The 25,954-nt window shown below is 53.7% G+C and overlaps 6 protein-coding genes across 6 annotated transcripts; 3 read left to right on the top strand and 3 right to left on the bottom strand.

The window, feature by feature from the left end:
* Positions 1-2,373: 2,373 nt before the first annotated feature.
* PG997_012089 (uncharacterized protein) lies at positions 2,374-3,396 on the top strand (the record flags this gene model as incomplete). Its single annotated transcript, XM_066816403.1, has 1 exon — positions 2,374-3,396. The coding sequence occupies one exon, from the start codon at positions 2,374-2,376 to the stop codon at positions 3,394-3,396; it is 1,023 nt and encodes a 340-aa protein (XP_066662095.1).
* Positions 3,397-3,523: 127 nt separating this feature from the next.
* PG997_012088 (Protein kinase-like domain protein) lies at positions 3,524-5,602 on the top strand (the record flags this gene model as incomplete). The annotated part of the gene is given in 4 exon segments (XM_066816402.1): positions 3,524-4,325; positions 4,339-4,762; positions 4,807-5,301; positions 5,371-5,602. The coding sequence occupies 4 exon segments, from the start codon at positions 3,524-3,526 to the stop codon at positions 5,600-5,602; spliced, it is 1,953 nt and encodes a 650-aa protein (XP_066662094.1).
* A 6,443-nt stretch (positions 5,603-12,045) lies between these two features.
* PG997_012087 (Protein rds1) lies at positions 12,046-13,063 on the bottom strand (the record flags this gene model as incomplete). Its single annotated transcript, XM_066816401.1, has 2 exons — positions 12,046-12,835; positions 12,891-13,063. 2 exons carry the CDS (start codon positions 13,061-13,063, stop codon positions 12,046-12,048), a joined length of 963 nt encoding a protein of 320 aa, XP_066662093.1.
* A 3,562-nt stretch (positions 13,064-16,625) lies between these two features.
* On the bottom strand, positions 16,626-19,127 carry PG997_012086 (transporter; the record flags this gene model as incomplete). The annotated part of the gene is made up of 6 exons (XM_066816400.1): positions 16,626-17,129; positions 17,177-17,574; positions 17,637-17,994; positions 18,026-18,188; positions 18,274-18,444; positions 18,775-19,127. The coding sequence occupies 6 exons, from the start codon at positions 19,125-19,127 to the stop codon at positions 16,626-16,628; spliced, it is 1,947 nt and encodes a 648-aa protein (XP_066662092.1).
* Positions 19,128-21,014: 1,887 nt separating this feature from the next.
* PG997_012085 (uncharacterized protein) lies at positions 21,015-22,730 on the bottom strand (the record flags this gene model as incomplete). Its single annotated transcript, XM_066816399.1, has 1 exon — positions 21,015-22,730. The coding sequence occupies one exon, from the start codon at positions 22,728-22,730 to the stop codon at positions 21,015-21,017; it is 1,716 nt and encodes a 571-aa protein (XP_066662091.1).
* Positions 22,731-24,128: 1,398 nt separating this feature from the next.
* PG997_012084 (uncharacterized protein) lies at positions 24,129-25,364 on the top strand (the record flags this gene model as incomplete). The annotated part of the gene is made up of 2 exons (XM_066816398.1): positions 24,129-24,550; positions 24,902-25,364. 2 exons carry the CDS (start codon positions 24,129-24,131, stop codon positions 25,362-25,364), a joined length of 885 nt encoding a protein of 294 aa, XP_066662090.1.
* Positions 25,365-25,954: the final 590 nt, after the last annotated feature.

The following is a 25,954-nucleotide window of genomic DNA, read 5'->3' as shown; positions in this document are numbered from 1 at the left end:
CTGAGCTGGCAGCTGGCGGCTAGCTGCAGACTGCGAGCCAGTTGTCCAGAGAGCCTGACCAAGCGTAGTGCCTTAGATACCAGGTGTCAGTGCGGTCGGTCGGAGCACGGAAACACACCAACCAGCAGCTATCTGCCGCAACAATACGTCTGACACCAACAAATTGCACACTACATACACAATCCATCGAACATCATCATCATTGCCTAAACCTTGCTGGCCCTGATAGAATCATGGTGGACTTTTGTTTTCGCAACCATGCCTTTGCCCCATACCATGATTACTGATTGCCTCGCCAAGCGCGAGGCATTCATCCGATCAAGACGGGACAAGCAGTGTCGCGGTTGGCAATGATCCCAGATGACCTGACCTGACCTGACCTGACCTACCTACCTATTTTACCCACCCGCTTGATCACATCAACAGCCCGCCTTGTCGTCCATCTCTCTTCAATTCGGCCCCCTCCCCCCATTTGTCGCCAGGACCTGAGCGACCTAATGCGGTTGCTTGTAGGTTGAAGGCTGCGTTATGGTACTTCTCGAATCCCCGAACCGGAGCACTCGAACCACACCCAGTTCGCTATGGCACAACTCAATAAACGATCCTATAGTTGGCAGGTTCATGGGATGGGTTGAAAATCACTGGAGTTGGAGCTGAATCCCGGTTCTCGACATTAGAATCGCGAGAACCGGGTTCTCTCCACGATGTTTGATTTCTGTTACGTTGATGCTTGCCATGGCGGTTGGACCGACTTTTAGGAGGCTCGGCATCACGGTCCCCCAAGGGCTTCTTCACCGCGTATCATATTACAGAAGCTTCCTCTGTTTCTTGGTTCACCTTGGAAGGTCTCTTCATCTGCACGATCTGTGTTTGGGTCGTGCAGTTAGCGAGGGTTGTTCACGGTGTAATCACCTCTATAGCTTGTGTCTTGGAGATTTCAGCACTGCTAAGGCAGGATACCGCGCCCCGAGCTCTTCAGCATGCGCCATCCCGGACGAAGTTGGCACAGCATCATCGAACCTCGAAAGCGACCTCCACTATCTTCACTATACATAGCCGACTTTATCTGACAGGCATCCGCTCATGTCGACATCCTACGCCGACGGGCAAATCAGCAGGCTCCTGCGCTATCGCGACATCAACCTGCGAGTTGTCGACGGCAGGCCGGCTTTCACGTTCTCGGATATCGAAGCAAAAACCGCCCATGCACCAGGTCCCCTCATGGAAACGACAGTTCTGTTCTGAGCCTCCAGTGCTAACCTGCGTATCGCAACTGTGGAACTGGAGGTCGGAAATCCGATTTGCCTTCTTGGGAAGCAAGGAAATCGAGATTTCGAGATGAAATGATTCCTTGCCCTGACAAGCATACTCCGGGGTCCTCTGCTTGCAAATCCCACCCGCTATCAATTCCGGGTTGCACTTCTATCGCGCTCGCTTAACAGCATGATCTTATTCGCATTCAATCGACAAAGCAGATTGCGGATTCGTAGGGAGAATCAACATTCCCAAAAGCTGGGACAACTCGTCACTTGCCGGGGCTAGTTAAAACGCTGTGCTAACTACAAGGCTTGTCGGTGCAATTACGGCTGTGTTCTGAGGAGGATGGATGGGTATCATGCCGAGTAGCAATCCGTAGATAGCTTTTCGTTGTTGCTTGACTTGACTCGACCATTCACGACAAGGGCTGGCTGCAAGTGGTCTAAAGGTGCACCCAAATGCATCGACCGCTGCCGGCCCTTGACAATATTAAAGACTGGGACTCGCGCCTGTTCGTCTATCCAATTTTCGGGCGAGGAAAATTGAAGAAGTCGTAACGGCGCGAGCCAGTTTTGGTGGAAAGGCACCGGCCTGAGATCTGAGCAACCTTGAGGTTGGATAACAACTTCGAGGGGCTGTCCACTTTTCAACAGGCCGCAAAGCTGCCAAAGTTTTCCGCCCCGGATACCCTTGCTCTGCCACATTTTTGGTCAGACAGCAACACAACAGCACGGAGAGACTCGGCAAAGTCCTGACAGCCTTCAAATCGACAGGCAAGCTTGGCCAGCTGAAGTGCTGTATTCCGGCTGGTATACAACACTGCCTGCTGCTTGCTCACTCGCTGGCACCAGACCACACACAGTGGGAACGAGCTGGACTAATTTGTTCGAAACCCAAGCTCTCCAGCCACGGTATGCGGCTTGTCCACTAATCTTGCTGCCACAGCACACAGGACCCCCTCCAGTGGCTCTTCCAGCGGCCTGCACCTCGCTGGAAACGGCGTACGGTACCTACTGTACTGTGCCGCCCAGCCAGGCCGCACACGCCAGAACAGAACACGCGCGAATCAGCATCCCTGCCCGAACTCATTGGGGCTAGCAAATCCCGACTGCCAAAATGGCCGACTTTGATATAGCAGCAGCTGGAGGCGATCAAACCCTCAGAGAGTACAAACACCAACATCATCTACGCCCGATCGGACTGCATCATCGCGAACGCATCCCCGACGACGACCAAGAGTACCTGCATCGTTCAAGCAACAAATATCAACCACACCACGCTGGTGTTTATCCCCCACCTGGAGAGCTCAATGCTCTCCGAAATGATGCGATGAAACGCGATCGCAGCACCCACGGTGACGACGGCAGAGACCGAGGAAGAACGGACCGACCACCTCCTCGAGGGCCAGCAAGCGGTTCGCATCGCGGAAGGTCGCGGTCTTTGTCGCCTTATTCCAGGCGGGCTCAGTCATTTCGAGATCGGGGCTACTCACGCGACGACGTGCCACCGCCTCCTCCATCTGACGATAGATACGACAGGCATTACGAAGACCGACGAGCACGCGAACGGAGCCCTGATAGGGACAGGCGTGACGACGGCGCCGCCCCACCGAAGCGTAAGAAGAGGTCCAGACGTGATCGCAGCCGTCGCCGAGACAGGAAACGCTCCAAGAGACAAGGCCAGCATTACCTGCCAGAGCCCGATCAACTAGATTCACATCATCCAAGGCACCGGAGCCGGTCACCTATTTCTGTACACGACGCGGAATTCGATAGAGGAAGGCCATCTTCGTCGGCATCTCATCGACCTTCGACGTCCAACAGGGACGATCCTGTAATGGATCGCAGCCTTTCCCCAGAGCAGATTCTCGGCGGTCTTCGTTCGCTCACGCACATTCTCCACTTCCTGCAGAAAGGCCGCGCAGAGACCCATCAGAGACCGGATCTTATATCCGGCAAACCTCACCAGGCTACGACCATCCGAGAGCTGGCCATCCGCCTTTTTCACCTCGCGATGACAATGGTCCACGCGTTCCTACAGGCCCTTCTGCCTCTCGCAAGAAGAGCAAACGTCGCGACGAGCCACGCTTCGGCAAGCGAGGAGGACCCCCAATATCCGGTGCCAATAGTATCGAGGTGAATTTCTCGCGGAAAGGCGAGGTTCGAAGCAGTCACAATTCACACACGTCACCAGCTTTCCCCCCGGCGTTCGAATGACCCACGCCATAATCAATCCCCGCCCCACGTGACTTCTGGCTCGTCTCATCATGGCTCATCTGCACCACAGTCACCATACAATGGAATGGCCCGCGGCAGTGGGAGTACCCAGCAGCAATACTCGCCAAATGACCAGCGTCCGCAGGCACCGGCGGGCCCACAAGCTCAACACGACAAAAGACAGTCATCACCCCAACCACCCACAGGGCCAGCTGCCGGCCGTGGTTTCTCGCGTGGTGGCTTTCGTGGAAGTAGCTTCAGCTCGTCTCGTGGAGGTGGTTCACGGGGTAATGGTCTCACTTCTGCGCCCCTCAATGCTCCAACGGGTCCGGCTGCTGGTCGCAATATTCCTAGCCACTCCGGTGAAAACACGCCGCAACAAACCAGTCCACATTATGCAGGCTCGGCTCATTCCGACACAGCTCCCAATTACAATGAGCATTCGGGCGAAGCAAGCCCTACACGGCCACTTCACGATTCTCACCATGAAGATGCGGGCGCTGATAGGATGGACGATACCGAGCAGATGCCACCACCAACTCGTGCTCCCCCGACGGGACCGGCCGCTGCAGCACCTCCTTCCGGCCCTAAATTCAGCTTTGCATTCAAGCCCACCTCCAAGGCCCCGGCCACTGCCCCCAAACCCGAGATTTCGCAGAAATTTAGTGCGACGCCTGCTCGAAGGGATCAACCTGTTGATGACCGAGATCATCGAGATTATCGAGATCGAGATCTTCCCCGTGGCACGCCTACTGAGCCTGCTTCCTCGAGAGCGCGATCCGACTATCAGCGCAGCCGACAGCAGCCGCAACCACAGCAGCAACGCGCGCCTGAGCCCCCCGTACAAGAAGAGTGAGGAAGATAGTACGGCGCCCTAAACCACGTCCCCAACTGCCGTCCGAACATGTCCGCGCCGAATCCGTGTACTTCCGAAAGCCGGGTAACGAGTCTGTCGTGGGGTCCGGCACGTACGGCAAGGTTTTCAAGGGGACTAACGTGTACACAAAGAAGCTTGTGGCCCTAAAGAAGATTCGTATGGAAGGCGAACGAGATGGATTTCCTGTCACGGCTGTTCGTGAGATCAAATTGCTGCAGTCGCTCAAACACGAGAACATTGTCAACCTCATGGAAGTCATGGTTGAGGATAACAGCTGCTATATGGTGTTCGAGTACCTGTCGCACGACTTGACGGGTCTGCTCAACCATCCTTCATACAAACTTGACCCTGCGGAGAAGAAGCACATGGCAAAGCAGCTCTTTGAAGGATTGGATTATCTGCACGGCAGGGGGTCCTCCACCGAGACATCAAGGCAGCCAACATCCTGGTGAGCAGTGACGGCATCTTGAAGCTCGCCGACTTTGGGCTTGCTCGCTTTTATGCGAAACATCATCGCTTGGATTACACGAATCGCGTCATCACCATTTGGTACAGATCTCCCGAGCTGCTCCTTGGTGAAACTCAGTACACAGCTGCGGTAGATGTGTGGAGCGCAGCCTGCGTGATGGTCGAGATATTTACTCGCCATGCCATTTTCCCGGGCGATGGCACCGAGATCAACCAGCTGGACAAGATCTACGCTATCCTCGGCACGCCTAACAAGGTGGAGTGGCCCGATCTCACCAAGATGGAATGGTTCGAGCTGTTGAGGCCCAACTACCGCAAACCCAACGTGTTTGCCGAAAAGTACAAGGAGCGTGTCCCCGCCGCGGCCTTCGACCTGCTCACCTCCATGTTCCATTACGACCCGGCCAGGCGGCCCACTGCTGCCGAAGTTCTGGAGCATGCCTACTTCACGACGGAGCAGCCACCGCCAAGACAAGCTACCGCGTAAGTTTTTTCGACATGGCGTATGCATTATGGGCACAGTGAATATGTTTGCTAACAAGACTTTTATAGGCTGGCCGATATCCAAGGTGACTGGCACGAGTTCGAATCCAAGGCTCTCCGGCGCGCCAAGGAAAAGCAGGAACGCGAAGCGCGGCAGGCTGCTAGGGAGGTCAGCCAACGGGAGAAGGACAAGAAGAGGCCCATCGAGGTGCAGGATGCTCGAAAGACGAAGAGACCGCACCTAGAGGGACAGCCACCGGTGGGCGGCGATGTGGCTGCAGGCGAAGCAATGGTCGAGTAAATGCCAATAATTGGAGTCGAGTCGGAGGTGCTGCAGTCAGCCATGCCAGGGACGTACACGAAATGGGGTCAAGTCGTGTTTGGCCGCCCGAGGCTGCTTACATATAGTGGTCCTCTCTGGATCACAGTACTCCGGCGTCGTGGTGTTTTTGGAGGCATTGGGTGGGGAGACGATACGATACTAAGATACTCACAATATGCATGGGACGGCAGTCTTTTTAGACGGGAGAGAGTTACTGGTTCACATGTGGACGAGGCTGTAGGTTGGTGTATACTAAAGCGATGTTTATGAATGAGCGAATTATGTATTATCTGATGGCTGCTACCGGTCACGTCTTGATCCACGGGAACTATTGAGATGCCACGGCCAACATGCGCACATATGCCTGGTGTGGCCACATCCACGCCGCCTATATGAAGCAGTGTGCTTCCCATATTGAATACATTGGCACGTAGATATCTAAACTTCAAACGCAGTAAAGTTAGCAAAGGCATTCCTCTACAGCGTTTGAGAAATGTCGGGGTGGCGGTCCGACCAAATCCATGGTCTTTGTGTGTTTTGCTCAGATCAGGTCTCCAATGTAACTTCAACATAACGCTCTAGTTATGTAGATTGTTTAGAGGTTCAGTTGGTGTAATGGTCTTTTCATCATGAAAACAGGGCCAACTAGGTCCGTTGTGTTTTGGGGGCTTGATTCTTGGAGGGCAAAAAGGGTTTCGGTGGTACATACCATGATCTCTACTTGGCGACAGGAGTAACTACGCCATATGTTAGGTAGCATTGTGCATGTAAGCTGAATATTAGCAAAGGTGCCCAGGCTTTTGCGGCAGATCATGCCACGATCCCCCGCCGTCTCAATAGAGCGGAAGGGGAAAGGGCAGAACTGCTCATTCAGAAATGATGAAGAAAAAGGAAACGGAGGTTGAAGAAAAATTGAAATGAGTTGATATGGAGCCGAGTGCCAGCTTAGCGTCGTTCTGTCGAAGCGGAAGAAGGTACGGTAGTACATGTTAGCGACATGTATCTGCCTAAAGTTGGGCCGCTGTCGTCATGTCTCAAACGCGCTTTATCACTCTCTTTTTCGACTTTTTTTAAGGGGGGCAGAGAGCCTGGAGCGAGTGCTGAGCTTCAGTAGGAGGTAGGTATCAACTTATAGCAATCTTATGCACTGTGGATTGGGCCACGAGAGAAAAGCAAGGCGGAAGGAAATCCGCGCTGTCAATGATCTTCCGTCATTGGACGCTACCTGGTATGGATTGAAGCAGGTTAGCAAGTCGAACTAAGAGGTAGAACGGGAAATGCGAGGCAGTGATAAGTGCACCTGTTATTCAGGTCATGTACGTACACTGTTGCGTGCTCAGTGCTTCGTGAAGCTCGCATGCTCAGGATTATCTTATCATTCCGATGCTTGGGTTGGGAGAGAGTGTGTTTGGGCGGCTCAACTTACTGGCATCCATATTATTAGTGGGTTTTCGGCGGTCAGTATAAGCAGTTCATTTCAGCCTGTGTAAGAAATACTGCATATACTTTTGCTTTTGATCGGGGTACCGTCTGTGCCTAAGGTTGTCTTGCCAGTAGGTCCTTGAAGAAGCGAGAGAACTTGTGTTTTGAACGGGCCAATGTTACTGAACCGCTTTACACAACGTGCGACAAACGGTAGTTATCCCGTCTGCACCTATGCCGTTCGCATGGTTTGGAGCAATCAGCTCCTGGTTGGTGGCGATGGGATAGCTGGTGTAAGGATATTCGGAGCTGCGAGGCTGTGGAGAGACGTTATTGTTATATCCGTAAGCCTTGAACATATCTTTGGCCATTCCTTTCGCTCCCCTGTAAATCGAAGTGACTGCTCCTGGAAACGTTGTGACACAAACCTGGACTGCCGTGACGACGTGTGGTCCCTATTGCAGCGGCGGGGAGAAGGGAAACGAGTCAATCGAAATGCTAATTGTACTCCCCATCTGATCACCGGATTGGTATTCCAGCCCCGTGCTCGTGCTCTGCCGAATAATGGGAGATGTCCAGATTGGGGTTTTTCGTATCGTGTACAGAAGGTAACACCATAAGGTTTGGCGCAAGGTAGAGATATCGACCGAAGCCAAGATCCGACAGCGCCAGGAAATGGATCAACTATTCGTTGAATACGTCGCCCGTTATCTGGATAGGAGAATTTGAAAAATTAGAAGACTTTCTCTGAGATCCAAAGGACAGGATGGTGTGTGGAATGTGAGGAAGTCTTGGTCAAGGATCAGTTTACCAACAAAATATTTTCTTTCAGCGTAGCTCAGAGAGATTCCCAGTAATCATCATATCCAAACATTCAATATTCAAGAACAGGAAGGGTAATGAGAAAGGTTAATGCACTGACTGCGTAGTGGACTGATTAGGCGACTGATACGGCCTTTGCTCAGATGCTGGTGGCCGCCAAACGAGCCACTGCCATCATCTGATGAGCTATTCTTCGGTATTTCGAAACAATTGTGAAGTGAAGAGATGATAAGAGACGCAGGTACTGTCTGTAGCAGTGGAAGAAGGCCCAATGTGCCAAACACTACATCTGTGGTCGAGTTGACCATCGGGTATGGCTTGTCCTCCCTCTATCTTGCCGCCCTGCTGGTACTGGGCTTCTAGGTAGAGGAAGGCGATGGCTTAAATACATGATATGAATGGCATCCAGGTTTGCTGTTCTTGATTGTTTCAAATGCCAATGTGCATGAGAGACCCAAAGAGCTGCAAACTTCTAAGGTGGTTTTCACCAGTGCATGCAGGCTTACAACCTGGAGGTCCTTTTACACCATTCTCTTTCTCCTTAAGCTGCCCGCAATACATCGCATGATTCTCTCATGCAGTTTCCCAATCGCTCTTTCCGCTACTGCCTGTGCTTTTTCCATCGTTCTTTCTCCTCTCGGTCTTTTCAATTTTAGCCATCATCTCCTCGTCCCCTTCCACCCGCCCTTCACAACGACACTCCATCTTTTGAGGGTTGCGATAAAGTTTCACTCAACCACGGCACACCCGCACATATCATATCCCTCAAGGCATTCGCTTCAGTCAATAAATACCTAAATTTACCCTCCCTACCTTGACCGGGCCGGTGTAGCCTAGCGGTTAGTATTCTTATTCATATTATACTTAAAGGCAAGAGGGTTCAACTCCTCTGCGGTCACTTTTTTGATCCCCTTGGTGGTTTTTTTTTTTTTAATCCCCTTTCTTTTCTTTCTGCTCCTCTATCTCTCTCCATGTTCTCTACCCCTGGTCTACACGTCTCTTGTCTCTACTGGATGTCTTGCCGGCAAATCATGTACGTGGGCGGACCAATTGGACAGTGACGTGATGGTGCTAAACTAAGCACGAGATGTACGACCTCTTTCTAGAGAGGGTTGGTTGTTTGTTCAGATAGGCGTAAAGAAAAAGGGATGCTTACAGCTCAAGCTCATCAATTGCTATATCCCGTCTTCTTTCTTTTTATGGGAGGGAGATTGGTCATGACATGAGTAGGTAGGTATCAAACGATCAATCATGAGTGGTCAACGTTGGTGACATGGTTAGCCTACTCGACCAGCTAGACAGACATAGAATAATAACTCAACCACATAAGAAGTCAAAGCTCATGGGCAATGGCCACCGGCACGCATAGTCAAAGAATCGACATCTTAGTTTCACAGCTCCCGGCAAGGTCCATCTATGGGAGTGCCTTTATTAAACCAGGGCCTGTTGAATAGGGGGCGAGAGTGAGAAAGGGTGGTTGTTTGCACCATGCTTCTCAAACGATTATCCATACTAGAAGAGGCAGTCCAAATTGAATAGCGACAGCTGTATTGTTTGTTCTATAGGCAGTTAGGTAACCAGCAACCCTTCCTTCCTCCTTTCTGTTTATTCGCCAATGCCCACGATATTGCCAGACAGAGAGAGGGAGAGCCGTCTTAAGCTCCAATAACATCGCCGAATGTTTGTGGGGAGAAGGGGCTGCTTGGCTTGTCATGGCCACTCTAGTGTAGTGGGCATGACCTCGTCTCCCCTTTTGCCCCTTTCCCTTGACATAGGCGTGGGCGGTCTGCAGTTCGATTCCTGGCGGTGCCTGTCCGTCGTTTCTGCTTACTCTGAATGCATGCCGTACCACTGGCCACGACGAAGCTGGACACCCTAGAGAGACACTTAAAGTGCTATGATACCGACAATGAACAATGCGAGTGGTGCTGCTCGCATAATGACCATGGCAATTCTGGGCATGGCAGCGATGAACTCGGCCACCTACTACCAGCTGTTCGACCCCTACCGCCCCTTGTGCGTGGCTAGTCACCTATCAGGCGATATTCAAGATAAGCCACTTACCTTATTCTGAGGCAGTCATAAGTCGTAACAAGGTCGGCGATTACCAGAACTGATTCATTGCCATGGGCATTCCGGCCAGGTGGCAATGAACCAGTTCTCCCCTTTGCTAGAAGGACCTGCTTTCGAATTACCCTCCGTGCATCTCTATGTGTGTCTGCCCACGCTCCTCCAGTACACAACATCAGCAATTTTCAATAATTGGCTGTACAGCCAGGTGCCTATACCATCACAAGATCTAAGCCAGGCTCCGAGGCATCGTCCAGTACACCTGCAACTCCAGCTCATATAGGGGGTTCTCCCCAACACTCACGTCCTATGGACCAGACACAAATTTCAATAGCCATCTTAGGCCTCTACGGACGGGCATGTGTTTTTACCACCAGCTACTCAACTTGCCATGCTCAGTTTCCTATGCCCTACTGCCTCGTTCCCTTGGAACTTGGGGTCTTGCTGTCTACGAGAACCACTCAGGATTCTCTTCACGCGAACGACCTCGACTCAAATCAATGTGTAGCCGACACTGAATATTCCCCCTTGACCTTGAAAGCGGCCTCTGTCACTCTTCTCACTTCACATGATAACCATTCATAACATGTTGACTGGGTGAAGTCAACCTCTCTCCTCGTTCCATTCCCAGAGCCGGTACCCGTCCGAACCCATCAATACCCAGGGAGCAAAAGAAATTGCGTGTTCAGCTTTGAGTCTCTCTACACACAAAACCCCACGACTGTTCACACCTTACACGGCCGCCCAATCAAAATTCAGGTTACCCATCAACCTTACATTTAACCTTACCTAGTTGACCCCACGCCAGCTGCAACCTCGACATCTGTGCATGCCCGGCCTTACCCACTGAAAAACGACAGGGCACCACCACCAATCGGACCTGCTAAAAGCTCCTGTATCAATACAACTTCGCAGAAGCGACCCAACCGCATATACACCAAGTGATGTTTTTCTTCTTACAACTCAAGAAGAGAAGGGAAATGAGAAAAGGGGAAGAGAAAGCTCAACCACCCACGAATCCCCACCACAGGAGCACGAATCATTCAGGAAACGAAACAGGCTGCGCGGATTGTACCGCCCGCCGCCTGTACGTGACGTGGCCCGCCAGATTTAGCATATCCGCAGATCTCAGCATCTCAAACGCCCCCAAGCACCGGCACCAACCTATCCCCTGAAATCAGATACAGCTAGTACGTCTCAGCCAGGTCCCTAGAAATGTTGCCGGTCTATCAATCAGCCATTGTCACAACTATATGTAATTTCCAGCACGGGCCGTTGCCTATCTTCACAACTTCCAAGAAAGCCTCCTCCCCCTCTCACTGTGCTTTTGGTCCTCTTTGCATGTAACAAGTCACGAGTCACATCAAGCTGGTTTGATTTGCAATTTTGATACTGATGTGAAGTTGATGGTTTATATAGTGTTTTTTTTGAATTTATCTGTTGTTTTGCTATGAAAAATCGAAGCTGGTAATAACTAGCTACTGACATAAAAAAATTGAGGCCGTCTTCAGAGAGAGCGCATCATCTCTGGCTGCCCATGGGGTATCTAATCGCACAATATAGTGTGTGTCCCTCTCTTTCTATACATGATGCAATGCACCTGCCCTTTTCCCAACCCTCGTAAATTACTTGGAGGTAGATGCGCAACAAAAAGATATAATGAATAATACAGGCATTGCTGGCTTCCTGGCCGAGAGAGACACCCCTGGCTATCACCAAGTATCCTCCGCCTGAGACTGCCGTTTTGCCAAAGAAGTGAAGTATCGTAGCGGCCTGGCAAATGCACAGTGAGACAGATGAGGAAGTAGACGAAGAAGAAGAGGCCGTGGAAGTGATAAGGAACAATCCAAATTTGTATTAGTTCTATACTGGTGGTACTATGCGAGCTACCGACCAAGAACTTCTTCCACTTGGGTTGCTCGTGTCCGATTGGTTCCGCGGCGCTCTTCTCATCGTAGGCGTCTTGACTCATCGTGATAGTCCCCGTGCTGTAGGTTGCACGTTCATTATATGCGTCAAGGCGCGCGCCATCTCTTCCTCATCTGTCTCGGCTGCGGCCCGCTGTCTCGCTGAATGGGTTTGGTCGACTGACCCGTCATGCTGGGCATCTATGAGACCATGAGCACCATGGGACCGGCCAAGGTGATCGCGTCGGACAGGACACCCGTCGCCGGGTTGTCGCTGGTCAGGGTCAGGTAGGTGATGCCAGCAAGGTTGCTAGGAGTGGCGCAGTTGCCGTCCTTGAACTCGACGAAAGCAGTGCCACCGGGAGCGTTGGCGTTGGTGAAGCCACAGAACTTGGCAGAGGCAGAAGCCTCGCTCTCAAGTTTGACCTGGGTACCGGCAGCGATGACACTGCCAGCAGCAGGAGCGGCCGAAGTCATCTTCAGGGTGGGGAAGGCAGTGAGGATCAGGTTGGAGCCATCAGGGCACGACTTGATGAAGGGCGCGGCCAGAGAGAAGACGGCCTTGGGGCCCAGAGGGGTATCCAGGGCCTGGGGAATGGCAGTGGCACCGGCAGCACCACGGATGAAGGTCTGATGACGGGCCTCGATGGTGAGGATGGAGCCGGCGGTGGCAAGGATCTTGGGATCGGAGAGGAGGGGAGCAGCTCCCAAGTAGGCCGACACACCGACGTTCTCGAGGACGGCAGCGGTGCCGACCATGCCCTTGGCATCGGTGAATCCGAAGTCGTACTCGCAAGGCTGGACGGGCTTGACGCCGGCTTGGGCAATGGCACTCTGCAGGAGACCAACGTGCTCCAGCTCGGTCTGGCCAACCTGCTTCAGATCGGCAATCTGGGCGGTGTTCAGGCCCAGAGCAGCGAACTCTGAATCCTTGAACTTGGCGAATCCTTGTTGGTAGAAGGTACCCTCGAGCCACTCCAGAGTAAGGGCGCTAAAACGCAGTTAGATGAATGCTCGATGCGTGACGAAACGAAAGCAGTACTCACAATTGAAGAATATCAACATCCTGGAGACCGAGAGCCGCCTCGGCGGCAGTCTGTCGCTTTGTGAGTTCGTAGATGCGCTCTTGGCGGGCGGTGAACTTGGGCTGAGCGGGCAGGGCGGTAGCAACGGCGGCCAGGCCGGCCAGGAGACCGGCGGTTTTCATGATGGAAGGCATGTTGTCTGATTATGGATTTCTTTCTGGAGGCGGTGGAAAGTAGGACGGTCGTGATAGAACGAAAAGCAAGACTAGCTTGGCTGTTTGTTGAAGGCCCACCTGGGTGATTAGAAGAATTAAAAGTGGTAAAAGAGAGACAAAAGCTAAAATGATCCCAAGAAGCAGACCAGTGCTTTTAATTCGAAGTTGGATGAAGACACGGGATGGGATGAAGAGAATGGGATGTTACCAAGAAGCGTGGGCTATTGGGCTGTTAAAGTAGATGGCCAAGCTTGTCGGCCAAGAGATCTCATTCAGCAGGGCGGGTCACGGAAGGAGGGCTGCCCGGTGGACGGCATGTGGTCTTCCCAGGCTCCAGAGCTGCCCCCTGGCACAGGCCCTGGAGAGGAGGCGAGGAAGGCTCGTCGCAAGTCGAGATTCCGGTGCCGTGCTGCCATGGGGGGTGCCAGTGGAGTTGAGATGGCAGAGAGACAAGCTTCAAAGTTGCCCAGCTGGGGAGGGCAGCAGCAGCGCTGGCCAATGACGCTCGGCCGAGGCGCCGGGGTCGCAGAGATCAAACGAAACATGCCCAGTACGACGAGCGCAGAGAGGCGCCACGGAGCCAATCAGCGCCCGGCATCTAGACAAGCTCAATTGAAAGAAAGAAAAAAGTTGGGATGAAGTTGCTTGTCAGGGCCAGAGTGGGCAGGGTTCGTCCAGCAGGGGAGCTCAGGGCCCGAGGGGGATGAGGGGGCGTGATCTGCTTCAGATGCCGTTTCAGCAGACTTTCCAAGCGCACACCAAGAGAACGGGCGGACTGGCAGCCGAGCCCTGAAACCTGCAATTGGCTATGCCGCTGAAATGACTTCGCAGCGGGTTGCAGTGTGGTATCGCCAGTAGAGCAAAGCAAAGCATGCCTTCTCCCAAGCGCTTGGCTTGGGTATTATTGCCTGCTGCAACTCGTCGTGAAGCTGCTCGGATGCCGGCAACAGCTCGCTCAGCCGGACGGGCCTGTTTCCACACTGCCACTGGACACTGGGACGGCCTTTGTTTCCCGATTTCAGCGCAGGCCGAGAAAACTGACAGCACGCAGCACAGTGCACTTGGTTTCGACGAGAGCCTCAGTTCCTGCAGATTGCTTGCTGTCCGGTGCAACGGCGGGCGGCAAAAGACTTGGAAGTCATCTTCGCGGAACCTTGGCAGCAGACGGCCACGGAGATGTGTTGCCAGGCTAGGATACGAGATCATGTAGCCCCTTTGGGGGGTAAGCGAATCTTGGAACGTCGGGCCCATGTCTGTGTTTCCCAATCTTGACATGCATACTGATACCCAAGATTCCCATCTAAGCATCTCTCTTTCATTGATCTAGCGATGGCATACGTACTCACACGTACAATGCGATGCATCTTCGGGACCCGACGGCTCGTCGTGTTTGCGACAGACAATTACCCGACCGTTCCGTCCTGTGGTGTCGAGGTGCAACACACACAGCATGAATGATGCAATGCAGAAGGGTTCTTTCTTCCGATGATGTTTCTCCACCGAATAGAGCAAACATTAACCTAGGCCAAATGGGACAATTATTGAGAGGGGGAGCGAGTAGGAGGACTGGGAGGCAGAGGCGGATGGAGCTGAAAGATGGAGATGGAGATGGAGACGGAGAGAGGCTCAAAACACACACGTGGGGAGGGAGGGGAACGGTGGTGCTGCTGGTGGCCCCTACGGCCCCTACCACTCCCCAATACCCGCCAACTTAAAATGACTACCACCTAAAAGAACGCCTAACGCCTGTAGGCGCAGAGCAGGCCTTCTGCGTACCCCTCCCTCGGTTCGGCCTATGTAGCAGGCGGGAACTATCAGCCCCCAATACTGGCCCCCTCTCCAGGAGCTGGAGCCCTTGTTGTTTTGAAAACATGGGTTCAACGGCTTCCGTGACTCTGCGTCATTGGATCTTCTCCGTCCCCTTGGGAATTCCTTTTGCCTCTTTCCATCCGGCCCGGGAAGATCTTCCTCCCGTTGGATCTCTGGATTTGATGAACAGCCAACGAGCCACTCGCATGAGGGAGATCGACGACAGCATGCATTCAAGCCGCCATTGTCTTGCATATCATCTCAAATCCCCGTCCATGCCACCAGGCCTACATACATAGCTTTTGCATCCATATTTGATGGCGTGTAGGTGCCCAGCTGTCGGGCTGCCTCACCTGTCCCTATCCGTGCCGTGGCCGCCCACGCGGATCCTCGTGTTTCCGCAAGCACATAAGCATGATGGACAATCGATCTCTGGAAATCCCCCCTTCGGCCAGATAGTGATTCTGTGTTCCGCATTATGCCTCGGGTGTTTCACTGTCCAGTGATGTACCTCCTCCCCCTTCTCTCTGGACCCATCTCGGGAAACGTTCATCGCTGCCATCCGGTCAAGTCTCATCTAGCTGACACCTTGGCTCGACTGGCTAACGGGCCGGGGATATCTCTCTTCAGCTTCAGACCGTCCTTGGCCGTGTTGGTCGAATGACTAAGTAACTAACAGCCTCCCAGACCTCTGGGCACGTTGGTGCTCGGGATTCCGCCCTTCTACGGACCCGAACAGCCGTCAAACTCGCTCCAGTGCTGTTTGTTTCTCACGATGGAGATCGGAACCTAGCTTCTTGCCCTTTTCTGTTTGTACCTGCCATTCTATTGGACGTTTGAGGGGCAACTTTGCCACTCCCGCCCCCGACGGGAGTGGGATATGATGCCTATCCGTCTACAGATGTACATACACAAGGTATCCGAGTCCAGTAGTCCCAGACCAAGGGTAAGGCCGTTTGTGTGTTGGCTGGCTGCCGGCGTTGGAGTTTTGGGTTTTTCTTCTTCTCTCTTTAAATACCCATCCCCGCCCTTCGCCCTTCGGGGGCGCCCGTGGTCTACACACGATCTTCTTTCCTTCCGTTCCCCCTCCCCCTCGTTTCTCTTCTGCCCAAACCGACGTTGACAACCCTCCATTTGACGGGCATATCCCCGCCGAGTCCCGGAAGCTCGGTCACCCCTCTTGGGAAAAGATGTCATGTTCCCCCCCATACGATAGGCTCTGTGTCATGTCGATATACTATCGTGGGGCGTGGCCGAGCTGAGGCCGAGAGGGATTTGGACGTTTGGTTCGGATGAGGGGGCTACTATTCTCTGTCAGTATCCCGTCTTTATTTGCTGACGAGGTTGAGATTCGTATCCTACGATGACTAGCTATCAATCATACGGCGCAGCATCATGCCGGATCCTGCCAAGCTTGGTAGCTACCCGTGGTGTTTGGCTCGAACCAAACAACAGACCAGATGAACAAGATCGCTTCGAAAGGCGGACTACAGCCAAGCTCCTATTCCCGATATTCAACGGTCCATGGTCTGTGTAAGCCGAGACAGCTTTGATTTGCCGAGAAGCACGCGATCCCGGACTACATCGTCAAGACTTCCTCTATTTGGTTGTTAATACTCAGTATCACAGTCCCTCGGTCTATCATGTTCTATATATCGCTCAGCAGGTTATCTAGATGACGTTCTTTTACCAGTCCGACTCCGGCGCCATAGTACAAATCAGCCAATAAACATCATTCCGCTCCCCCAGCATTTCGACTCGCCTGGCCCCTTCGTCTTCCCGCCCCGGATCCTTTTCCCTCTTCCAACCCCGCCAGGTCTTCCTCGCTCCTGCGTTCCAGCGGCGTCGGATCCATCCTCAACGTCGCGCTCGCGCTCTCGCTATTCGTCGCCGTACCATCGCGTCCCCCTTCGCCTTCGATGACGTCCACTCCCTCATCGTTGTGACCAGGGTGGTGCGCCGCAGCCGCCGCCGACGACGCCCCTCCGCCGTAACTCCCGCCCACGTTTTCCATCGTGAACGGGCTCGCGGTCGGCTCGTCCAGGATGCTGAGCTCGTGCGGTGTGAAGAGCCGCGGCAGCAGCAGGGCCCGCACGGGTATCAGGGCCAGGATGAAGACTGGGAAGCCCACCGCGGCCACGGTTTGCGTGATGGCGAAGGTGGCACCGAAGCCGACCAACTCGAGCGCGACGAAGGCCCAGATGGCCGCGCGGCGGGGATCCGCTTCAGCGGGTGGCTCCTAGGGGTCAGGGACTGGTCGCGGCAGAGGAAGAGGATTTTGACTGTGATGCCGTTCCCTTCAAGCGCTTGGTAGCCCATGATGAAGAACAGCCCCGCGAGGACGGCCTGCGGGATGAGGTGCAACACGATTAGCAGCGGCCCCGTCATGGTCCCCAAAGTGAGGAGACCCTGGGCCAAGTTGGATACCCGCTGCTCGACCACGTGCGTCCTCTTGTACGTATAATGGCCCTTTTCTTCGCCATCCTCGTCGGTGTCAACCTCGACTTTGGTCACACATAGCGATTCGGTGTGGAAGGGCGCCTGCGGGATCAGGCCGTTCGGGAACGGGAGACCGAGGAGTCCCGCGATGCCGGTGGTGAGGCCCAGCAGGAAGGTGTCCCAATGAAAGCCGGCCGGCTTCCGGAGCGGAAACTCGGTGCCTTGGGCAATCAGAGACGATACTAACCCGAGCTTGTCAGCGATGGTCCCGCAATCCGATCGACTAGGCGTGCATCAAACTTACCGTTGTGATCGAACCAAAATAGGACGGTTAATAGCACGGCAAAGGGGATAGCGATGAAGATGTCTGCTATAGGGATGTCCCAGAAGTGCACAAACCAGCCCCTGTCGGCAGTGGGGAAGAACGGCCGGCTAGTCGGCAGCTTTTCCAGATCGACTGTCTTCATTCGGCCTAGATGCACGAACCCGGTGAAGAAAATGACGGTGAGTGGCGTGCCATAGTCCTTGAGGAAGATGCGGGCCGAATGGCGGAACAGGGGACCGCCGCCGAACTCGCCGCATGCGTACGCGATCATGAAAACGAGCAGGGCGACTATGATGGAGAGGTAGAAGGGCGCCTCGTTGCCGAAGCGCTCGAGCACCTGGACCCCTTTGGAGGTAGATGAAGGCGACATAGAAGCCAAAGATGTCGCAGGGGAACCTGGTCACGTACTTGAGCCAGTTGCATGAGTTGGTGATGGCTAATATCCAGTGAAAGACAAGCGACCACAGGCCGATCCAGCACATGAATGCTAGATAGTTCGTCCCAGTCGGCATCATGATATCGTACACGGTGCTGAAGAGAGGCTGTATTAGTCATCGGTCCAAGCTCCATGCACTTCATGTAGCCAGCCGAAGGTCAGGGTCTGACTTGAACTTACTAGTTGAATACCGTGATGGGCCCCGTCACGCCAACGATAACTAACGGTTGGCAGGCCAGGATGGAGAAAACGACAGCGCCGAGTACCGAGGCCAGGAGAACCTCGTTGACACCGTATTGCATCCCCGTCTTCGTGAACATGTCTAGCGAGAAGGCCAAGGCAGGCATTATACTGCGTAATGCCGGTCAGTATCTATCAATATAGTACATGGTGGTATAGTTCATGGCCACTGAAGATCCACTTCTGTGCAACCAGACCGCTGGCCAGTGAAATTGGGCACAACAGAAAGAGGGCCGAGACTCGCGCAACCGCGGGAGAATGCGCCACTACGGCTGCTACTGCACTGCATAGACGAACTGCACTGCATAGGCGAGCCGCTAACACCTGCATGAACTCAAACCAGGCAGGCAGCCCGGTGAGACATTTGATAGGAACGATAGCGGGGAGGAAAAGGCAATACAAAATAAGGAGGGGAAGGGGCAAAGGTTGATCGGAACTCACTTGGCAAAATACATATACACCGTGGCGGGCACGACTCGGTAGTCCCAAGCATCTCGCCAGTCGCTCCAGTAGTACGGTGCCCGGCGGCGGAGATCGTTGACCATGCCACGGAACAGGTGGATCTTCCACCACTTGTCCGTGGGCGGCTCAGGGGCAACACCGCCTTCGTCCTCCTCGCCGTCCCCATTGCGACTGTCGCCAGCAAGGACACGGCGGCGGTGGTTGCTGGGACCCGGCCGGCTGGCCCACGATGTCTTCTTCTCATTGTCGGGTGTGCCCACCGCGGAGTGGTCCAGGCCGCTGCCCTCATGCATCGCCGCGGTGGTGGGCAGCGTGGAGGCGTTCTCTGCCATACCGCCTTGGAGCGTTGGTGGTGGTGGTGATGTCGGTGATAGCACAACGGTCGGTGTGTGTATGTGTATAAACAGCTATGTATTGATGAATGTATATGTGCGTTTGTGGCTGGCTGCCTTAGCGAGACGGCACTAAGCGGACTTCGAGGCTTGGGTCTAAAAAGAAGGTTTCAAGGTCATACAGATGGAAATTAGAGTGTATGCTATGACGGCAACGAAAGATGAAGGCAGGTCCCTATATATATGGACATATAAGTAAGCAAACAAACCCGCAGTCCAGCCTTGGACGATCGTCGTGTCTAGCAAATGGCCATGCCGAGGCTGCAGTCTATGACCGAGGGGAAGGGCTGAAAAGAATAAGAATAAGACAAAGTATTGTCGGCCAAAGGCAATTGGTGTTCGGGATGGCAGAAAAGAAGGAGTTCAATGAGTAATGAGCAAGTCCCCCCGTTCGTCTCGGGCAACCGAGCAGTCCAGCGATTGAATGAAATCAACGAGCGACGAAATTCGGTCAGTATTGCAATGTCCGGGTGTAACTTCGGGTTGGGAGCTTTCCTTCCAGAAGCAGCAAGCCGCATCTGACTGTCTATATGTATACCGCCCAATGGCGGCCCCGGTCAAGAAAGTAGTCGATCCAGGTGGAGAGAGAGCGTGTGGGGGAAAGAAAGTGACCGACCACATGCAAAAGCACGCACTAGGCTCAGCTCCTGATTGGGTGGGGTCGTCATACGCCGGAACGAAAGAAAGAAAAAGAGTCAAGACGATTGATTGATTCGATCAGTCCATGGCCGATTTACATCATTCCCGCGCGGGCAGGCGTCGACTATTGTTTGTTCGCCGTATCAGCTTGGCTGTTCCTACGTCGATCTCGGGTGGGAGAGGGGTTTCTATTATGTAGCAGTGGCGCAAACCAGCATCTGACACATCTCTCAGTCCCTTTCTTTCTCTTGGGACGTTACGGTATGTAGGTATGCATGGGATGAACCTGGAATGCGCCCAAGAGTCAAGCATGGATGACTACTGCGAGTGTCATCATGTCCCCATCGGAGACGGACGCCACGTCCGGCCCAGAGGTTGCTCGAATTAAACCGGGCCTTGCTCCAATCCCGGCCTTCCTCCATCATCTTGTATTCTGCTTGTGTTCGGGGCTTCAGCACAAGACAATCCATGGCTATGAATAAATCATTGTGCTATATTTCTGCTAGTCTTCAAGTGTGTTTTCCACCGAGGTAGCGTCGTTTTAGATACCTGCCGGTTGAATCCGAGAACCTTGTGTGCCCGTGTGCCCTTGTGGACTCCAGCTTCTGCCCGGGCAGCAGCTTGCTTATGTTCCTGAGTCATCATCGCCTAGCTCGAGCAGTGGCTACTATAGGAATAGGAACAATTGACATTTATCCTAATACTATTGGCCAATATAATTGGAAGGGTATCATCAACTAAATCGAACTATGTGCAAACACACCCCAGTGTGCCAGGGAATCAGCCAACATATCACTGACCTCTCCCATCCCTGTCCATTCACCACATTCATCCTTCTGTCATCATCCCTTAGATCTTCCCCCGTCGTAAAAAGTAATATTGACAAAAAAGAAAAAAAATAGCATCATCCCATTGCTTAGGGTGTGCTGTACAGTACCGCAAGATAGTACCTGGTGATATGTCGTGTGATCTCCGTAACTACCGGCTGGGGTATTTACATACAGCCGTGTATCATGTGAAAAGCAATAGATTAAAAGTGGCAGGTCGATATGATGACCAAATTTTTGGAATCCGTGCTCCTTTCTCTCTTGTCCCCTCGCCCGGCGGCGAGTTCGAAATGTATTGGTGGGTGATTGAGTGGTGTGTAAAAAGAGTGATCGATCGTCTACCATTCCGTCTTCTCTTCATCTATGCTCTGTCGCTCGTCGTCGACGAGCTTCGGAGCTCGCCCATCAGCGAATCCACCATATCCATCCCGGACTGTTTATTCCTCATGTGGTGCTTCCCCGCCGGACGATTAGGCTCATCCTGAGTCGTTGTTGTTGTGGTCAAGTCGGTTGTAGATGCTCGAGGAAAGGCGCGCTCAAGGGCCACGCCTAGTCCACTCGCACTCGACTCGCCGCCGCTGCTATCTCGCTCCGAGGCCATGGACGGTCGGCTACTGTCGTAGTCACTCAAGCTCGACTCATTCCTCGACTTGTAGCGACTGTTTGGCGTTCCCCAGCGATTCATAAGCTTGTCCATCAACGCTTCTTGTGCTTGCATGCGCCGGCTGATGGACATCAAAGCATCTTCTCCTAGTTTCGGTGGTGTGCATGGAGTTGAAGGGACCGAAATATCCGAGACTACCGGCTTATCCATTTCCGACTTTGTATCCCGCTCGGCGTCCTCCGAACCTTCCATTCCTTCGGCCTCCTTGACAGATCCGTCGAGGTCGAGCCGGAGTCTTGCTATGTTAGACTCACTTCGGCCTTTGCGGGGGTGCTTGTCATTAGCAGCAGGCTTGGAAGCTATCTTTTCCGCAGCTGGCTGGATACCATCAAACCCATCGAAAGTGCGGTCCATGTTGGTATCTGTAGGGGTACTGGTAGGGGTACTGGTAGTGGTAGTGGTGTCGGGTGTTGCCTTGGTGTTGGTTGTGGGATCGGGTGTTGTACCCACTTGCGCCGAAGCAGCCTGTATAATCGATATTCTCTTGGCTTCCGCCTCCATATCATTACTGAACTCGCGCATCGTCAGACCAACGCACATCCCATCCCCTTGCATCTCCAACAGCATCCTCGACATGTTCTTCATTAGGGGTCCCATTACCCCGGTCCAGGCATCTCCTTTCCGAGACAGCGTCTCAATATGCTGCTCAGGTTCAGGAGTGGTGGGCGTGGTGACATCACGTGACACACCAGCATCTTCATCTTCGCATGAGCCGTTGGCGGGATCATCTTGGCTGAGGGTATCGGTAGGATCATCTTCACAGGAGATATTGATAGTAGGTTCGTCTTCGAACGAGGTATCATAGTCTTCCTGGGTCCTTGGAACAGTGACAACTGTCCTGGCGATCATGCTGGCAATCTCCTCTTCCTTTTGTTGCTTCTCCTTGCGAAGACGCTCCTTGATGTTAGCAAGTCGCTGAGTCGGATCTGGTCTCTCTTCTTCCTCTTCACTTGAGGATGAAGAGTCATCCGCATCCGAATGCTTCGAAAGTGGAGTGGGCTCCGGCGTGGGCAGCCGGACTGGGAGGGGCCGCATGGCGCTCAACCTTCTGTTCAGGAATGGCTCGGGCGTTTCTGGAGGTGTAGGCATCCGAGACATATTGTGATCGATCGGCACAGCGGGAGATTCTGTGCGCTCGAGAAGACCCGTAAGCGAATTCCTTGCAATTCGCACCGACAGTGGTCTTTGGCGGGGTTTAGCCTTGACTTTGACAAGTGGTGACCGATGGTTGAGATCGTAGTTGGCCTTCTCCAGGAACATGTGAGATAGTGGACGCGGTCGTGATGGTGTTATGGCCCCAGTCCCGGGCTCCAGATTGGCGACAACGAAGATGGGCGAGACCGTGAGATGCTCGGACGAAGCTGTGAAGGTGGGGCTTTTTGGAATGTCGTCTGGTATTGTTTCTATTACCATAGTGGAAGATATCGACAACTGGTGGCGAAGTGGTCTCGGCGGGTTCGCAGATACTGAGAGTGCGGGGGAGCAACCCCCTGCGTGGAGGGGGCAGACGAGGCGGAATATGTAGAGCATCGTCTCTCGTCGGACTCGGTTGGCGGACTCGGAAGAGAGGTCAGAGTTTCGTTTGCGAGAGGCGACGGTCCCGAAACGGACGACCTCATATGAGAGCGTAATGCACCACCACCACCATTCCCATTCCCTCCAGGGAACCAACCAAGGACGGGCGAATCCACGGATTGGGATATGCGTCGCCTAAAAGCCTGTTCTCCAGCAGGAGCTGGAGCCAATCCTCCCTTGGTTTCGCCATGGTTCGTATCCAGAGCCCAAACCTTGCGTGCTGTTCTGCGTGCCATCCGGCGCTCTATGAGCGATTGCTGCACATTTGAGTTCTCAACCGCATTTCTCGAGTCGGGGCGCGGAACATCTGTTGCAGCTTGTCTCACAGGTGCTGAACCTTCCGGAGCCGACGCACCTTGCGTAGAGTTTACCCGTTGGATCTGAGGTGGAACCTTGGCTGGACTTAACCTGGCCTCTTCTGACAAATCGTCTATGTCGAGAGATGTGCGGCTGCTGGCAATGTGTCTGCCGTAGTCGTCGTTGGCATTGGTGGAATCAATCGTGGTTGAGGTGGTGTCGCTTCTAGCCGATTGCTGCGAAGCTCTGCTGGTTGCCAAGGATTGCTGGTAGGAGTCCGTGGTAATGGTGAGGTTGCTGGCTTGGGAGGCTCTTTGCAAGTCAGCAGCAGCGGCGCCATCGTACATTGAATAGACCGAATCTGGCCTCTCGCGAGCTGTTGCAAATGAAGCAGCAGACTCGGGCCGTCCGAATGCATCCACGAGGATGGTCGAACCCATGGATTCGCGACGCGCTAATTGGGCAGCGGCCGAAGAAAGTAGGGAATTGGTTTGATTAGTAGTAGGGGGCATCTGGGGCTGCCCCTGGTCGGTCATGACAACATTGTGCTGATCGGGTCGTGCAGTGGAATTGGATGTCGGGGCATGCTGCAGGCCGTCGTGACAATCCGGCCGCATCACGATTTCATTGAGTGATGCGGTTGGAAGTAGAACAGTAGTCGACACAGCCGACGACGACGAGAGTTGTTTATCACTTGTGGCATGGCGGCCGTTAGTGCTAGCAGCAGACGTCTTAGATGAGGTGCGAGGTCTGATCGTAGGTGGGGAGCATGGTGGGGACGGAGACGAGGTTATAGTGCCGGTGCTATTGGAGCGGGCAGTGGACGGTCTTGAGCTACTGGGAGGCGAGGGAAACGTTGTTGAGGCTAGCATCTTAGCAAAGCCCGGCGAATCAGGAAGAACATTAGCTTGAGGCACTTGCAGCCCTGATTGGACAGCAATGTTCGCCAACGCTCTGGGAGATTTGCAGGGCGAGGTACTCGCTGTTGGACTACCCGCTCCGCCAAGGCTAAAGGCTTTAGACATCTGCCTTCGATGCTGCAAAGAGGTCGTTGGTGTTGGCGGCAATGGTGACGCCGGGGATGGCATGGGCCATTGCCGCGTGGGACTGGAACTACTACCACCTGCATTGCCGCATTCCTCTGTGCCATTAACAGGAGAAGCGCTGGTTGAATGTGCGTCCGAGACTTCGGATCCCGGCAACAAAGCTTGTGCTGTCTGTACCGCCGCCGGAGGCAGCAGTACCTTGACGGCTCGCACGATTTGCTCAGAAGGTTCTGAGGCTGAGGCCGGGCCTGATCCTAACGGCTCAGGTCCATCATGCTTGCTAACAAACGTTACACTCTCCGGCGGACGAGCCCCGTGAATGGGCAAGTGCTGCTGCTGGGCCCGCTCCGGCTTCGAGGTACTTCTTGGCAGCTTCCGTCCCGCTGCCACTCCTATGGATGATCGTCGAGAGGGAATGGCAGGTAAAGGAGCCGTGGAACTCATGGTGCCTCGTGACGATGTCCTTTCTGGCCACCACCATCCCCCATTGCCATCGGGCCCCCCTGCTGGAGGGGTCGTATTCTGGGTTGTGATTTGGGTGGGGGCTCTGAAGATTGTCTCTGGAGCCTGGAACCACGGGCCACTACCCTCGATGGATATGGGCAGGGAAATCAGAGCATAGGGGTTTCCGTCAGCCGTCGTCTGCAAAGTGACACCATCGGGCAGGTGTGCTGAGGCTGACTGGAAATGCTGGGACCTCGACCTCTTGGCCCTTCCACGCAGCGATTGCCCGGACCACAGCAGCTTCCGCCCATCCGCTCCACAGAATACCGTGCACTCCTCATCTGCGGATAGGCTGTTTCGAGTTTCGGAGGGTGGTATCGTCGTCCTGAAGAAATCGGCCAAAGCGCGAAGATTATCTCTCTCGACCACGGCGTCGCGGGCCATATCACGCAACGCCTCTCGGGAGAGCGTCGAGTTGATTATGTTGGAAGTCGACTTGGCGCGAGGCAAGCCAACGCGTCTTGGCCCTGCTCTTCCCGTCATGGCGACCATGACATTTCAGATTCGGCGTTGCTTGTTCGAAGCTGTGCGGTATCGTATCGCTGGCACTGGCACTGGCTCCGTCCCTGTGTGTCGCTCCACCCAAGCCTCTGTTGTGCAGCATAAAAATCCAGGTTTTTGGTGATTTTATTTGGTTCGGGCTATAAGTGGTTTGCGATATAGCAGGAACTCCTCGTCTTGGTTGTGGCCCAGCCAGAATCAGTCCACAAGAAGACCGAGCTACAGCCGGCAAATAGCGAGCCCCGTAGAAATATTATTTATAGAGATGTATCTCAGATTGGTCGTAACCAGGAGGATAGTCGTTGGCGGTTGAGAGTGGTAAATCGTGGGGTCAAGATGGATGAGATGTATGCGTAAGACAAACAGACAGACAGACAGACAGGACAAAAGTGGTGCAGTCAAGCACACAACGGGTAGACAGACAGGCAGACAACTTCCTACTGGGCCCGGGGGTAGAGAAGATAAAGGCGCCGACAATGTCTACCTCTGGGAGGGAAAGCAGAAGGAAGAAAGGTTTGTGTCGTATTCTAGGCGCATATGGGGAGCGGAAATGGTACGGTAAACGAAACGAGAAAAGAAACGAGAATCGATACAGCAGCAAGCAGAAAGAACGACCAGCCTCCCCAGGCGGCACGGCTACGATCACGGAATAGGGACCCTACTCGATCCCCTAACAAATAAGCAAACCTATGAGCAGGCCCTTGGTGGGAATAG

The sequence above is a fragment of the Apiospora hydei genome (assembly GCF_038363865.1).
Source record: "Apiospora hydei strain CBS 114990 chromosome Unknown utg000009l_segment0_segment0, whole genome shotgun sequence".
Classification (NCBI taxonomy): domain Eukaryota; kingdom Fungi; phylum Ascomycota; class Sordariomycetes; order Amphisphaeriales; family Apiosporaceae; genus Apiospora; species Apiospora hydei.
The sequence above is the reverse complement of the archived record's forward strand: the minus strand, read 5'-3'. Positions and strand labels throughout refer to the sequence as shown.